We start from the raw sequence: 15,877 nt of genomic DNA, 5'->3' as shown, positions 1-15,877 counted from the left end.
AGAGGGAATTCAGGCATCATGTAATTATCCTTTGTGTTATCCAATCCTGAAAGCCTCTCCTGGTGTCATTTCTCTTCCACTTCATTTGCCTACAGCTAGAACAACAGAGGCAGCAGTTGCTTACTGAACGCCAAAACTTCCACATGGAACAGTTGAAGTATGCTGAATTACGAGCACGACAGCAAATGGAACAGCAGCAGCATGGCCAGAACCCTCAACAGGCACACCAGCACTCAGGAGGACCTGGCCTGGCCCCACTTGGAGCAGCAGGGCACCCTGGCATGATGCCTCATCAACAGCCCCCTCCCTACCCTCTAATGCACCACCAGATGCCACCACCTCATCCACCCCAGCCAGGTAAGGCGAAGGCCCTGCTCTTGGAAAAAGCTTGTGGTTATCACTGAGACACAGAGCATCACAGGGACCAACCACACAGGTGATATTTTCTGACGAAGACTCTTCAGAATTTTCATTGTCATCTCTGGAAAATTGTAGGCATGTGAGATTTAGACTAATCACTACCTAAACCCTTCCATGTTCTTTTTCTCTTGATATAATTCCTTTTCGTTGAGTAGGTCACCTCTGAATGGACAGTAATATCTCAGAGTTGATGGAAAATTTATTCTTGGATTTTTGATAATTAAAAAAAAATTTATAGACATTTTCAAAGATAAACACACAACACAGTAAACTCCCATGACCTGGTTTCACCAAACCATAATCTTTCTGCCATTTTTACTTTTTGTTATGGAAATCTTCAACTATAGACAAAGTAGAATAGTATGATAATCCCCCATTTACCTATTGGACAGCTTCAAAATTATTAACATTTTTGGGTCTGTTTTTATCTATTCCTCCTCACTTTTGGAAATGAGATAGACTTCAAATATATCTCTAACTAGTGGGAATCTTATTCTTTAACATAACTATCATCACCATCAAACAAAAGTAACCATAATATCATTAGTTAACTGTCTTGAGTGCTTAGTTTGTTTGAATTAGTATTCAATTAAGATTCACACTTTTTTTTTTTACATTTGTTGACATGTCTCTTAAAAATCTATATAATAATTCACTTTTCCTTTTTTTGTGCCATTTATGTATTGAAGAAACCAGGGTTTTCCACAATGTGGCGGTGCCTGATTGTACACCAAAGATGCATAGTGTTATATCATATGTCCTCCTGCTTCCTCACTCCCCACCTCCCAACACACAAACACACATTTTCCATAAACCAGAAGATTGCTCTCACTGCTCTGGATATTTTATCAGGTTCAGATTGGTTCAAATTCACTTTTTTTGTTGTTGGTTTTTTGTTTTCTGAGACAGTGTCTTGTTCTGTTGCTCAGGGTGGGATGCAGTGACATGATCATGACTCACAACAGCCTCAACCTACCAGTGTCAGTCAATCCTCCCATCTCAGCTTCCTGAGTAGCTGCAACTACAGGCACACACCACCACATCAGGCTAATTTTTGTTTTTTTATAAAGATAGGGTTTTGCCATGTTGCCCAGGCTGGTCTTGAACTCGTGGGCTCAAGCGATCCTCCCCGCTTGGCCTTTCAAAGTACTGAGAATACAGGCATGAGCTCTACCACACCCAGCCAAGATTCACTTATGAGATCAGGCATTCTTGTAATGTCTGTTTTTCTTTTTGTGATATTAAGATTGATCTGTAGTTCTGGTGTTGTCAGTTGGATTCATCCACTATAAAAATCCCCATTTGACTTAATTGTTTTTGAATTGAGCTTTCAGAATTGCTTCCTAAATTAGCTATTTTAGGCCAGGCACAGTGGTTCATACCTGTATTCTCAGCACTTTGGGAGGCCGAGGTGGGCAGATCACCTGCGGTCAGGAGTTTGAGACCAGCCTGGCCAAAATGGCAAAACCCCCATCTCTACTGAAAATACAAAAATTAGCCAGACGCGGTGGCATACATCTGCAGTCTCAGCTACTCAGGAGGCCAAGGCACAAGAATTGCTTGAACCCAGGAGGCGGAGGTTGCAGTGAGCCAAGACTGAGCCATTGCACTCCAGCCTGGGCGATATAATGAGACTATATCTCAAAATAAAAAAAATTAAAAATAAAAATAAATTTAAAAAAGATATTTTATCAGGCATTGCAAAGTGGTGAGATTTTTAAGTTTATTATTTCTTCAGTGTTGATAGTAGTGATGATTTCATTTAAAAAAACAAACAAACTTTTTTTTCCCTCAATTTTTTAGTTGCCCTGAAAATCAGTTCTTACAGGAAAGCCTGGATAAATGCTTCATATTTTCCCTCTATTCGTTATCTGTATAATGAGTTGCTGCCCCTGCAGTCACCAAAGGTGACCAGTGAAGTTATTTTGGTGTGTGTATATTTTTAATATTGTGAAATTATATATTTTTTAATATATTGTGTGTTTCAGTCTATCATAGATACTATTTGTGTTTCTCATTTCTTCTTAAAAGAGTTTGGGTCTCAGCCTGGCGCGGTGGCTCATTCCTGTAATCTCAGCACTTTGGGAGGGTGAAGTTGGTGGATCACTTGAGGTCGGGAGTTTAAGACCAGCCTGAAAAACATGGAGAAATCCTGTTTCTACTAAAAATACAAAATGTAACCGAGCGTGGGCATGTGTGTAATTCCAGCTACTTGGGAGGCTGAGGCAGGAGAATCACTTGAACGCAGGATGCAGAGGTTGCAATGAGCTGAGATCATGCCATTGCTCTCTACCCTGGGCAACAAGATCGAAACTCCATTTCAAAAAAAAGGTTGGGTCTCACTGAGTTGCCCAGGCAGGACTCAAATTCCTGGGCTCAAGCAACCTCCCACCTCAGCTTCCCAAGTAGCTGGATTACAGGCACATGCCACTGTGCCTGACTTTTTTTGATGTTTAACTTGTCCCATTTGTAGCTTGTGAGAGCTGTTTCGAATTGGCTATTACTTAATAAATTTTAACCACTTTGAAAGTTGAGTTCACAGTTCCTTCAGATTTAACTGCCAGCATCATTAAAACCTAAGATGTACTTTTAATTCCAGTTCACCCCCAACCCCACATTTCTTCTATTTTTAGAGGGCAATATTTATGGGTGTGTGTGCTATGTATTATATTACTCTAGTGAAAGTCATCTTGTAAGAGTTTTGAAGTTTGCTTATCCACAGTAATTTACCAACTGCTTAGCCAGGGTCAGAGTTTGTGCTTGTGGGAATGGGATGCAGATTCTCTGGCAAGTCATGGTGTTATCAACATACTTATTCACAATCCAAAATATGTTTTAGGCTATAGTTTTAGTATTTATTGGCTTTACTGAAAAACGGAGCTAAGTTTACTTTTGGAAGTTTTTGTTTACACACACACACGATTAAATTGCAGTCATGAAATTTACTACCATCATCAGACTTGCCACTCTAAATGACATTTGTGGAGATAGCCTTAGAAGTTTGCCGTGCTCACAACAACAAGATGCTTTCTTTCTCAGTCTTCTTTTCCTGTCTATTTGAGTGGATCTTAAATTCTCTGTAAGGGATCTGATTTTCTCCAGAGTTCAGCTTTCAAAAGATACAAATACTTAATGGAGTGCAGATCACAAAGTAATTTTTCAAAAACAGTAGTTACTTAAAAATGTAATTCCTAAGCCAGGCTTGGTGGCTCACACCTTTAATCCCAGCACTTTGGGAAGCCAAGGCGTGCGGATTGCTTGAACCCCAGGAGTTTTAGACAGCCTGGGCAATATAGAGAGATGCTGTCTCTTCTCTACCAAAAAGAAAAAGATTAGCCAGGTGTGGTGACACAGCCTGCCTGTAGTCCTAGCTGAGGCTGGAGGATCACTTGAACCCAGGAGTTTGAGATTGCAGTGAGCTGTGATTGTGCCACTGCACCATTACACTTTAGCCTGGGCAATAGAGTGAGACCCTGTCTCTGAAAAATAAAATAAAAAATGTAAAATTTTAGTTTCTAAAATACTGGGATAAACATTTAAGAGGAAGTTCACTCTAGTAGCTACTTAGTGTTTGGTTCTGATGGTGCTAATGCATCATATTCACATTAACTGCTCACAGAGAACATCTGAGGAGTGTTAGCATCTACGTTTAATTTATAAAAGATGAGCAAAGATTGCATTGGAAAAAAGAAAAAGATGAGCAGGAGAGGTGCATCTGCTTTCTTCCCTAAATGACATTTTGGTGATAATAGGTAATTGTGTGCCATGCCCTTCACCTACATTGTTTTGCTTACTTCTCATTACACGTTACAGTTGAAGAACTGATGTATGGCAAGGCCACAGACCTTTGCTCCATGGGGGAGCCAGGATTCACACTGAGCTCCATCTGATTCCAAAGTGAGGCCAGTGCCACAGTGCTGCCTCCTGTGACAGAAGACTAAGAGGGGATTTACAGCATATTCAGATACAACTATTCTAGTGAAGCAGTGCCAGCAAAGTACAGTTCATAAAAATAGTCTTTGAAAAAGAAATAGGTCATTTTAATCTTTTTACTTTTTCACAAAAATAGGCTTTTCTAAAGTGGATTTGTAAAGGAAAGAATTATTGAGTGCATTGCATGATGAGAAGGTTTCTTTTCATTTTTCATCTGTGACAAGATAGTCTCATGATTTTTTATTGAAATACAATGTGCATTTTGGATAATGCACAAATCATAAATATTTAGCTGTATTTTTTTTTTTTTTACTTCCTCTGTACTTGCAGAATTGATGAGTTTTAACAAAGAGAATATTCCTGTGTAAACAACACACAGAGGTCCTCATTATACTGTCACCTCCCCTTCCAAGGATACAACTGTCCTGACTTCTAGCACCATAGACTAGCTGGGCTGGTTGAATGTTATCTAAATGTAACCACAGTGATATTTATTATGTCTGGCTGCTTTCCTTTTTTTTTTTTTTTTTTTGGAGACAGGATCTTACTCTGTCACTCAGGCTGGAGTGCAGTGACACGATCATGGCTCACTGCAACGTCAACCTCTCAGGCTCAAGCCATCCTCTCAATTCAGCCTCTTGAGTAGCTGGGACCACAGGTGCATACCACCACGCCCTGCTGATTTTTAAACTTTTTTGTAGAGACATGGGCTCACCATATTGCCCGGGCTAGTCTTGAACTCCTGGGCTCAAGCAGTCTTCCTGCCCTCCACCTCCCAAAGTGTTGGGATTACAAGCATGAGCCACCACACCCAGCCATGTCTGGCTTCTTTCACTCAAAACTGCATATCTGAGATGTATCCACATTGTTGTTAGTGGTTGTACATTTATTCCTTCTGTTTGCTATACAGTGTTCTACTCTGTGGCTGTACTATTTATATTAGTCTGTTCTTCTGTTGGACATTTGACTGATTTCCAGGTTTTAATTATTACAAATAGTTTGTACTGTTGTGAACATACATGAGCACATGTCTTTTGATAAGACATATATATACATTTCTGTTGTATATATTCCTAAGGTGTAGAATTGAGTATTTATGTACCTAAGAGCAGATAAGATAAGCATATGTTCACATTAATAGATGCTGCCAAACTTTTTGCAAAGTGGTGGTGCCTGTTTATACTCTAGCAGTATGTGAGAGTTCCAGCAATTCAAGATAATCATTTTTCCAAATTACCCCTTTTGTTGGGTTGCTTTGGAGTTTGAATGTAAAATTAAGTCAAGTTTGTTAGAGAGTAAAATTAAGAACAACAGTAAATTAGGCTGGCCATAGTGGCTTACGCCTGTAATCCCAGCACTTTGGGAAGCCAAGGTAGGTGGATCACTTGAGGCCAGGAGTTCGAGACCAGCGCCTGGCCAACATGTTGAAACCCTGTCTCAACTGAAAATAGAAAAATAAGCCAGATGTGGTGGCACACGCCTGTAATCCCAGCTACTCAGGAGGCCAAGGCATAGGAATTGCTTGAACCTAGGAGGCAGAGGTTGCAGTGAGCTGAGGTCACGCCACTGCACTCCATCCAGCCTGGACAACAGAGTGAAAGATCCCCTCAAAAAAAAAGAAAGAACAGCAATAACTTAAACCCACTATTTTTAAATTACCAGTTCAGAAAAAACTGGTTCTAACAGGTAACTCTGAATCACTATATTCTAAAGTTCAGCTAAAGAGGACTTTTTTTTTTTTCTTATTGCCCAGAGTGGAGTAGAATGACACAATCTTGGCCCATCGTGACCTCCACCTTCCGGATTCAAGCGATTCTCCTACCTCAGCCTCCAAAGTAGCTGAATTACAGGCATGCACCACCACGCCCAGCTAATTTTTTATTTTTTAGTAGAGTAGAGGTTTCTCCATGTTGGCCAGGCCACTCTTGAACTCCCGACCTCAGGTGATCCGCCCACCTTGGCCTCCCAAAGTGCTGGGATTACGGGTATGAATTACTGTGCCCAGACTTAAAGAGGGCTTTCAAACCAGGCCTGGTTGGTGGCTGCTGTGTGCTGAGGTATGCTGCTTACTCGAGCAAGAGGGCACCTCTGACTGCTGAGGATCTCTCTCTCTCTCTCTCTCTCTCTTTTGTTTTTGGAGACAAGAGTTTCGCTCTGTTTCCCAGGCTAGAGTGCAGTGGCACAGTCTTGGCTCACTGTAACCTCTGTCTCCTGGGATCAAGGGATTCTCCTGCCTCAACCTCCTGAGTAGCTGGGATTACAAGTGTGCGCCACTGCAGCCAGCTAATTTTTGTAGTTTTAGTTGAGATGGGGTCATGTTGGTCACCATGTTGCCCAGGCTGGTCTTGAACTCCTGACCTCAGGTGATCTACCTGCCCTGGCCTCCCAGAGTGCTGGGATTACAGGTGTGAGCCACCACATCTGGCCTTTTTTTGTTTGTTTGTTTGTTTTTTGTTTTGAGCAGAGTTTTGCTCTTGTCACTCAGGCTGGAGTGTAATGGTGCAGTCTTGGCTCACTGAAACCTCCACCTCCCATCTTAAAGCAATTCTTCTGCCTCAGCCTCCTGAGTAGCTGGTATTATAGGCAGCCATCACCACACCCAGCTAATTTTTGTATTTTTGGTAGAGACAGGGTTTCACCATGTTGGCCAGGCTGGACTCAGACTCCTGACCTCAGATGATCCTCCCGCCTCAGCTTCCCAAAGTGCTGGGATTACAGGCATGAGCCACCTCACCTGGTAGGATCTCTAAGTTGAAATGCTCAGAACTGTAGGAACTTTAGCACAGGTTTAGAGGAAAATTACTTAAGTTAGAAGGAAATTACAGAAATGTAGTAAATAATTACAGTGGTAAGCTCTGCCCTCCATAGGCATGTATGTATTTTAGTAGAGACAAAGTCTCACTATGTTGCCCAGGTTGGTCTCAAACTCCTTAGCTCAAGTGATTCTCTCATCTTGGCTTCTCAAAGTGCTGGGGCTACAGGCATGAGCCACCAGGCCCAGCCCTTCCTAGGCATTTGTAATACATGAGGCACTCTTGGGTGTTCCTTGTGGATCTTAAGTCAGCTGCCTGCATTGGGGAAGCCTTTGTGTGTGCACTACAGGTGAAAGCAGAGGGAAAGAACATGTTTGATTTTAATATCTTCATTGTTGTCTCATTATTAATATCATAAGAATTTTTGGAAATGCCTAAAAAATCACAACAGGATTGGTCTGATTTGACGAGAACTCAGACATGGTACAGTAATATTCTGATGATAAAACTAGAATGGGCTGGGAATATGGCCCATGCCTGTAATCCCAGCACTTTGGGAGGCCAAGGCAGACAGATTGCTTGAGCTCAGGAGTTTGAGATGAGCCTGGGCAACATGGCGAAACCCTGTCTCTACAAAAAATAAAAGAAATTTGCTGAGTGTGGTGGCATGCACCTCTGGTCCCAGCTATTTGGGAGGCTGAGGCAGGAAGATCACTTCAGCCCAGGAGATCGAGGCTGAATTGAGCCGAGATTGTGCCACTGCACTGTAGCCTGGGCGATAGAACAAGACCCTGTCTAAAAAAGAAAAAAAGGACCTTTTTTTTTTTTTTGAAACAGGGTTTTGCTGTGTCACCCAGCCTAGTGCAGTCATGGCTCACTGCAGCCTCAAATTCCTGGGCTCAAGTAATCCTCTCACCTCAGCTACCTGAGTAGCTGGGAGTACAGGCATGTGCCGCCACACTCAGCTATGCTTGGCTTTTAAGCCTCTCAGACTTACTTATACAACCCTACCACATCAGAAATAAAGTTCAGGAAAGGATTACAACCAGTCATCACTTTCTGACCCACCCCTGGAATCAACTCCACACTGAAAAAGAAAAGCAGTAGCCCATCACATCAGCCAAGATTTTATTATCTGCGGTGCCTTTGGTCCTCCTTGCATCATGTGATAACAAGGCTGCTGTGCTACTTTCCGGGGTAGCAGGTTACCCTCACAAAGAGAACAATGAGGGCCCAGTCTTCAACAAAGAGGGTCTGTCGCAGGCACCCCCAGGAAGCTGCTGTGGGGAAGGCACAGTCTCTGAGGAGGCTGGGCTTCCCCTCACTTGGCCCTGATTTTGTTATTTCCGTTCTCCTGGGGACTCAGCCAGAGGATGTGCTGTAGACAGTTAGAAATGTATTGATGAAATGTGCTCAGGACTGGAAATTCACAGATTCCCTTTCCTACATTCAATTTATTTCCCTACCCTTCTTTCCCAACTCAAAGAATAAAATTAAGGTCCTTCACTAATATAATATTCCATTAGGTGTCATGAGTGTAATGCTTTAGTAAAAGATATAATAAACCTGAGAGAGTATGAGGGATTTTTCTACTAGTTAAACCTAATTTTAGCAAACTTTTTAATTTTTCAGGCTTCAGATGCCTGTTAAAAAAAAAAACTTGTATGTAGGTCAGACTCCCACCATTCTAAGCTTTGATACTGCTGTTTTGATGCCATCTCTCTCTCCCATTTTCCTCCTCTCCCTGTCTGCTGGGAAAAGAAATACCTGATTTTTTTTTTTTTTTTTTTTTTATGGAAAAGATATATACCCTTTGCTTTGTTTGCTAAGGCCTGTTCTATGCATTTCAGATTTGTGTGGGCCAGATCTCTTCATGTTAGTAAGAATTAATGGAAATGCCTCCAGACACTGTTGCTCATTTAAAAGTGGTAAGACATGTATCAGACACCACAAAAACTATAAGGATGTTTAGATTTCAGGGCAGCAGTTGTTTTAAAAGCAATTGATTTTGTCATCTTCTGAGTTTTCTTAAATTCTACCCCATTTCAGATTTCATCCTTGGAAGTTACCTTTTCTAAGGGGAAAGGAAGGTGGGGTAAAGGAAAAGATAATGGCCCTCAGGGTCAAAGAGATCTGGATTTGAATTCAGCTCAGTCTCTTGTTCATTGTGACTTTGGGCCAAATTACATAGCTTCTCTGGGGCTTAGTTTCCTTATCTCAAAACTGGGCCCTTACCATCATCTTCCTAACAACCTGGAGACTTTAGAGAGATAACTGTCACATCACCTGGCATGGTCGACCCTTGCTCAGTCTTATTCTTATCTCCTCCCCTATCTTTTCTCTAAATCCACTGCTCCAGGTACACCAGTGCTGAGTTGCATAGTGCCTTACAGAAGTACCTCTGGATGGCAAAGGGACATCATTCACTCTTAGAGTACCCCTTGCTTTCTTGAGAGATATTTGTCTTTGCAAGGTCCCATAAGCAGAAGTAAATTACTTTTCCTCTAGACCTTCATTTTTCCTCTCAAGGAGCCATTGTCCTCTCATACTCAGAATACCCATATCCCAGTGGCTTTATGACTTTGTGACAATAGGATAAAGAATCTTTTTCACAAGACTTTAGAATTTACACTAAGTAAACTAACAGCCTTGGAAAACCCAAAAGCTGCCCAATCCCAGCTTGTTGTCATAAATATGTAGGGTAATAGGTAAATGGGCCATGCCACTGAGCAATAGCTTTGGAAACAGTACTACTGGGCCTAAAAGCAAGAGCCTGCAGGCATTTTCCAGTGCATGATAGGTAGACATCACCTCATGGATATTTGTTAATCAGCCAGTGATGCACCTCTTTGCCATATTGTTTCTTGAATAGTTGATTTCTCTACCTGAACATACACTCTGAATTACTGGTTCAGAAAGTAATTTCTGTTTGGAGCCAAGCATGAGGCAAATAGTTCATCAGTCAGTCTGGCAGCAGCAGGGTTTTTGCATCACATTGTCTCTGAGTCCCTGCTGGAAGAGCACCTGTTGGATCCCTCTCCAGACCTTGATTGTCTGGGGTGCATTTTGGTTGCAAGCACCCACCGTCTCTAGAATCAGAGTACCTGCATGAGATCTGGGCTCCCCCATTTACATGCTTTATGACACTGGGCAAGCTACTTAATCTTTGTGTCCTCCCCTTTCTTCCACAGGAATAATAGTGCCTGGTTTATAGTGTTGTTATGGAGATCAAATGAGTTAACATTTATAAAACTTCAGTACAGGGCATAGCACATGTTTCCTACATAGTCTCCTGAGGCTGTTATAATTTATTATTTTTTTTGAGACAGACTTTTGCTCTTTTAGCTCAGGCTGGAGTGCAGTCGTGCGATCTTGGCTCATACTAACCTCCACCTCCAGGGTTCAAGTGATTCTCCTGCCTTAGCCTCCCAAGTAGCTGGGATTACAGGCATGCGCATGCCTGGCTAATTTTTGTATTATTGGTAGAGACCAGGTTTCACCGTGTTGGCCAGACTGGTCTCGAACTCCTGACCTCAGGTGATCCACCTGCCTCGGGCTCCCATAGTGCTGGATTATAAGCATGAGCCACTGCTCCCAGCCTGTCATAATAACTTAAAACAAGAGAAATTTATTCTTACTGTCTCGGGAATCAAGTCCAAAATCCAGCAAAGCCATGCTCCTTCCAGGGTGTGTAGGGAAGAATCCTGTTTCTTGTCTCTCGAACTTCTGGTGGCATGCAGCATTCCTTGTTTTATGGCTACATGCTTCTTTGCTCCATGTTTACATCACCTTCTCCTCTCTATCTTTGCCTCCATGTGACTTTTTTTTTTTTTTTTTCAGACGGAGTCTCGCTTTATTGCCCAGGCTGGGGTGCAGTGGCATGATCTCAGCTCATAGTAGAGTCTGAGTTTTGCTATGTTGGCCAGGTCGGTCTCGAACTCCTGACCTCAAGTGATCTGGCTGCCTTGGCTTCCCAAAGTGCTGGGATTATAGGCATGAGTCACTGCACCCAGCCCACGTTTCTCTTATTATTGGATTTAGGGCCCATCCAAATAATGTAGGGTGATTCTCCCCATCTCAAGATTCTTAATTGAATCTGAAAAGACCCTTTTTCCAAATACAGTTATATTCTCAGGTTCCAGGGATTAGAACATGTACATAACTGTTTGAAGTCCACCATTCAGTGTACTACAAGGTGCTAAAACTTACTACATTTAAAAATGATTTACTATAGGAATCGTAGCAGTCTCACAACAGTGATACAGAATATATTAAAGATGAAAACACAGTAACTGAAATACAAGAGTACACCTTTGATTTTATGTAGCTGTTATATTACATCCTTTTTTTTTTTTTAGACAGTCTCACTCTGTTGCCCTGGCTGGAGTGCAGTGGTGCAGTGTCAGCTCACTACAACCTTGCCTCCTGGGTTCAAGCAATTCTCCTGCCTCAGCCTCCCAAGTAGCAGAGATTACAGGTGTGTGCCTCCACACCTGGCTAATTTTTTGTATTTTTAGTAGAGACAGGGTTTCACCATGTTAGCAGAATTTTCTCTATCTCCTCACCTCATGATCCACCCGCCTTGGCCTCCCAAAGTGTTGAGACTACAGGCATGATCCACCACGCCTGGCTGTATTACATCCTTTCACATGAACTGTTTTAGTTAAGCACAAAGTAGTGCGGTAGAAAGAGAATTGGATTTAGAGTTAGGAGGCTTGGGGCTCATTTCTTATTCCCTTTACTAGTTCTGTCACCATAAAGAAGTGTTTTAACTTTTCTGTTTACTCTTGATAAAATGGGAATATTTGCTATATTTCTTAAAAGGGTGTTTGAGGAGCCAGTGGCATAATAGGGCACTGTCACTAATAATAATTCTGATCACACAGAAAGCTTTGTGGTAAAGGTAGGCACTTCTTTCTTTCTTTTCTTATTTCATTGATTTTTTTGAGACATAGTCTCACTCTGTCTCCCGGGCTGGTAGTGGCATGATCTCAGCTTCCTGCATCCTCCACCTCCCAGGTTTAAATGATCTTCTCCTCAGCCTCCTTAGTAGCTGTGACTGCAGGAGTGCACCACCACACATGGCTGATTTTTGTATTTTTAGTAGAGACAGGGTTTCACCATGTTGGTCAGGCTGGTCTTGAAGTCCTGACCTCAGGTGATCCACCCACCTCAGCCTCACAAAGTGCTGGCATTACAGGCGCAAGCCACTGTGCCGGGCCACATATATAGCTTTATTCAATAAAATCTCAGGAAACTGAAGCTCAGAGGTTCAGAGAGAGACAGAGAGAGAGACCTGTGAAGGGCAGCAATATGTTCTTCCTAACTTGTTTAAGGCCTCTGTCCAGGTTGGACTTGGTGGAAGGAAGCAATCTGGACCCATTGCTAAACATGAGCCACATTATTTGTTCTAGTATATGGCTTCCCAAGTACATTAGAAGTGTTCTTTTTGTCTGCAGGCTAGAATTTTGTGCTTTTTAGCTAAAAAGGAGGCCTCCTGCCTCCAGCAACAACAAAATCATCTCCTGTCACCCTTCACACCACCTAGAGTACTGTCAGAAAATCATTAGTAGTGATTTAGAGAGTAGAAAACAAAGTACTGCTTTTATTAATGGCCTAGCAGGTGATGGGAGGCAGGAAGAGAGCAAAAAAGAGGTCTCCGAAAGGGAGCTGGGACGGTACCACCTTAAAAACAAAGGTGCCTCTTTGACAGTTTTGTGGAGAATCTTAGAATAATAAGTCTCTGTGTTTGCCACTGCTCTATTTGAAATTCTGGCCGTTCTTTACCTTCTCTTTGCCCACACCTCTGTATTTCACTACATGGCTGCCAAGCCTGCATCTCCTATTCCTAAAGCAAAAGTTCTCCCATGTCCTCTTCATGTCATCCCATCTTCACCCTCCCAGCTGTCAGGTATGAAACCCAAATTCTTTTTTTTTTTTTTTTTTTTTAAGATGGGGTTTCACCGTGATGGCCAAGCTGGTCTTGAACTCTTGACTTCAGGTGATCCACCCACCTTGGCCTCCCAAAGTGCTAGGATTACAGGCGTGACCCAACGTGCCCAGCCAAACCCAAATTCTTTCCCCTCCTCAGCTCTGTGCTCGTCCTTCCTCCTTGTTCTGTCACCAATCCCCAGACTTAAGGAACCTGCAGCTGGGCACAATAGCTCACAGCCATAGTCCCGGCAACTCAGGAGACTGAAATGGGAGGATCACTTGAGCCTAGGGGTTTGAAACCAGCCTGGGCAACATTGCAAGACCCCATTTCTATAAAAAATTACCTGGCGTGGTGGTGCACACCTGTAATCCTAGCTACTTGGGAAGTTGCGGTGAGGGGAGCATCACTTGAGCCCAGGAATTCGAGGTTTCAGTGAGCTATGACCATACCACTGTACTCTATCCTGGGTGACAAAGCTAGACCTCATCTGTTAAAAAGAAAAAGGAACCTGCAGGGTGCCATTTCTGTCTCCTATCCCTGTCTGTCTCATCATCCTGACATTCAGCCCATAGTTATATAAAAGCACTTTTTCTCTGCTCTAGGCTCTAACTCCTCTGCATCCCTTCTTAAAACTTTCTGTCCTAGCTGGTCATGGTTGCATGCACCTGTAACCCCAGCTACACAGGAGGCTGAGGAAGGAGAATCATGTGAGCCTAGGAGGTCTAGTTCACCCTGGGTCATGTAGCTAGAGCCCATCTCTTAAATATACTCTAAAAAATTGCTTTCCATCCCACAGAAAATTAGGTTCAAGCTTCTCTTCAGAACCTTTTACTAAGTCCTCTGTAGCTTTACTGTTGAAGTCCTCACCCCTTGTTCTACATGCACGACTCCTTTTTTAATTAATATACCCCTTTTTCCTTTGAATAATGACAGACCCAACAGTTTTGTTGTTTTTGTTTTTAAAAGAAAAAAAAAAGCCTGGCCAGGCATGATGGCTCACACCTGTAATCCCAGCACTTTGGGAGGCCGAGGTGGATCGAGAGATCGAGACCATCCTGACCAACATGGTGAAACTCCATCTCTACTAAAAATATAATTAGCTGGGCATGGTGGTACACACCTGTAATCCCAGCTACTTGGGAGGCTGAGGAATGAGAATCACTTGAACCTGAGAGGCAGAGGTTGCAGTGAGCCAAGATCACGCCTCTGCATTCCAGCCTGGCAACAGAGCTAGACTCCATCTCAAAACAAACAAAAAACCTTTCTAAGCCTCAGTGTAATACAGATGAAAGATAGTAAGGTACCACAGAAGGGTATGGTGTTGATGAAGATGCTGCCTATAAATGGTACCTCAGGAATAATGGGAACGACATTCACACTATTTTCTGATTGTTTAACTTAGGCTTGGCCATGTGTTTAAAAGCATTTTTTTTGGCCAGTACACAAACTTTGTTAGCAGCTTTATTTATAGTAGCCAAAAAGTTGGAACCATCAGATATCCTCCTTAGGCTATGTGGTCCATGCACAGCAAGGAGCACCATCCAGCACTGAGAACAGCCTGTGGCTGCACACAGTACCGGTGACTTTCCAGGAAATTACCTGGAGTAGAAAAAGAAGCCAGTCCAAAAAGGTTGCCAACCGTACTCCACTTATGTAACAGTCTTGAAACGACAGGTTAGAGATGGAGAACAGAGGAGTGGCTGCAGGAGTCAGGATGGGCTGTAGGGATGTAGGTATGCAGATCTTACAAGGTTTACCTGCTGTCCTGCACATATTCCCTGGGGGTGGGCCAAGGCATCCAGGATTTCAATTACTTCTTACTGGCTTGTGGATCTACAAGCATGTGGCCTCACAGCCCCACCACAAGAATGCCTGAGTCCTTGGCTCCCTGCTCTCCCAGGTGTTTGTAGGATTAATTCTGTCTCTAATACTTTTCCTTCACTTTACTTACATCTCATCCACAAGTCCAGGTTACACATTTTTATTAATCAGCTGGAAATTCTTCATTTTTTGGCTTGCTGCTTCCATGGTTTTTCCTTGATTTGCCTGTCATTCATTTATGTGCACTCATCCTTTGTATGCCTTATAGTGTTCTTGCCATTTGTCCCTTTTATCTCTGAGTCAGTCCCTAGATTGGCAGACTCCTCAACACTGCCTATTTCTGTCCTAGCTCCACAGCACAAGCACAAAAAGACAAAAATTAATGATGGTCATTTGGTCCTAGTGGCAGTGTACACGTAGGAGTAGATTTAGCAGCTGCTCTTAGTTTTGCCAAAGTGATTTGACCAAGTTATTTTCCAGCAAGCAGATCTCTGGGACTCCTCTGCTGGGCTTTGCATTACATTATAGAGTACAGAAATATGGGCCAGAGGGCCCAGAATACACTATTCTGTGTATTCTGGGGCATAATGTTGATGTATTTTACTTTAAAAGATAGTCCCTGGAAGACTGGACTGCTACCCTTATTCCTAATTTTTTTTTTTTAGATGGAGTTTTATTGCCCAGGCTGGAGTGCAATGGCACAATCTTGGCTCACTGCAACCTCCACCTCTTGGGTTCAAGTGATTATCCTGCCTCAGCCTCCCAAGTAGCTGAGATCATAGGTGCATGCCACCATGCCTGGCTAAATTTGTATTTTTAGTAGAAACGGGGTTTCACCATGTTGGTCAGGGTGGTCCCAAACTCCTGACCTCAGGTGATCCACCTGCCTGAGCTTCAGAAAGCGCTGGGATTACAGGCGTGAGCCACTGCACCTGGCCCCTTATTCCTAATTCTCATACCTCATTGTAGAGCTGTTCATTGACACCCCTGAAGTAAAGTGCTAGCCTCTCTTAGG

At 42.8% G+C, this 15,877-nt stretch overlaps 1 protein-coding gene across 9 annotated transcripts in view; it reads left to right on the top strand.

Moving 5' to 3' along the window:
- The window catches only part of SMARCC1 (SWI/SNF related BAF chromatin remodeling complex subunit C1), a 187,391-nt gene that overhangs the window by 163,272 nt on the left and 8,242 nt on the right, over nt 1-15,877 (top strand). For all 9 annotated transcript variants that reach the window (XM_078350733.1, XM_035275228.3, XM_035275230.3 and 6 more), the window contains one exon: nt 96-357. In XM_078350733.1, coding sequence (XP_078206859.1) covers nt 96-357 — 262 coding nt within the window. The remainder of the gene's footprint in view (nt 1-95; nt 358-15,877) is intronic.

The sequence above is a fragment of the Callithrix jacchus genome, chromosome 15, assembly GCF_049354715.1.
Source record: "Callithrix jacchus isolate 240 chromosome 15, calJac240_pri, whole genome shotgun sequence".
Taxonomy (NCBI): domain Eukaryota; kingdom Metazoa; phylum Chordata; class Mammalia; order Primates; family Cebidae; genus Callithrix; species Callithrix jacchus.
The sequence above is the reverse complement of the archived record's forward strand: the minus strand, read 5'-3'. Positions and strand labels throughout refer to the sequence as shown.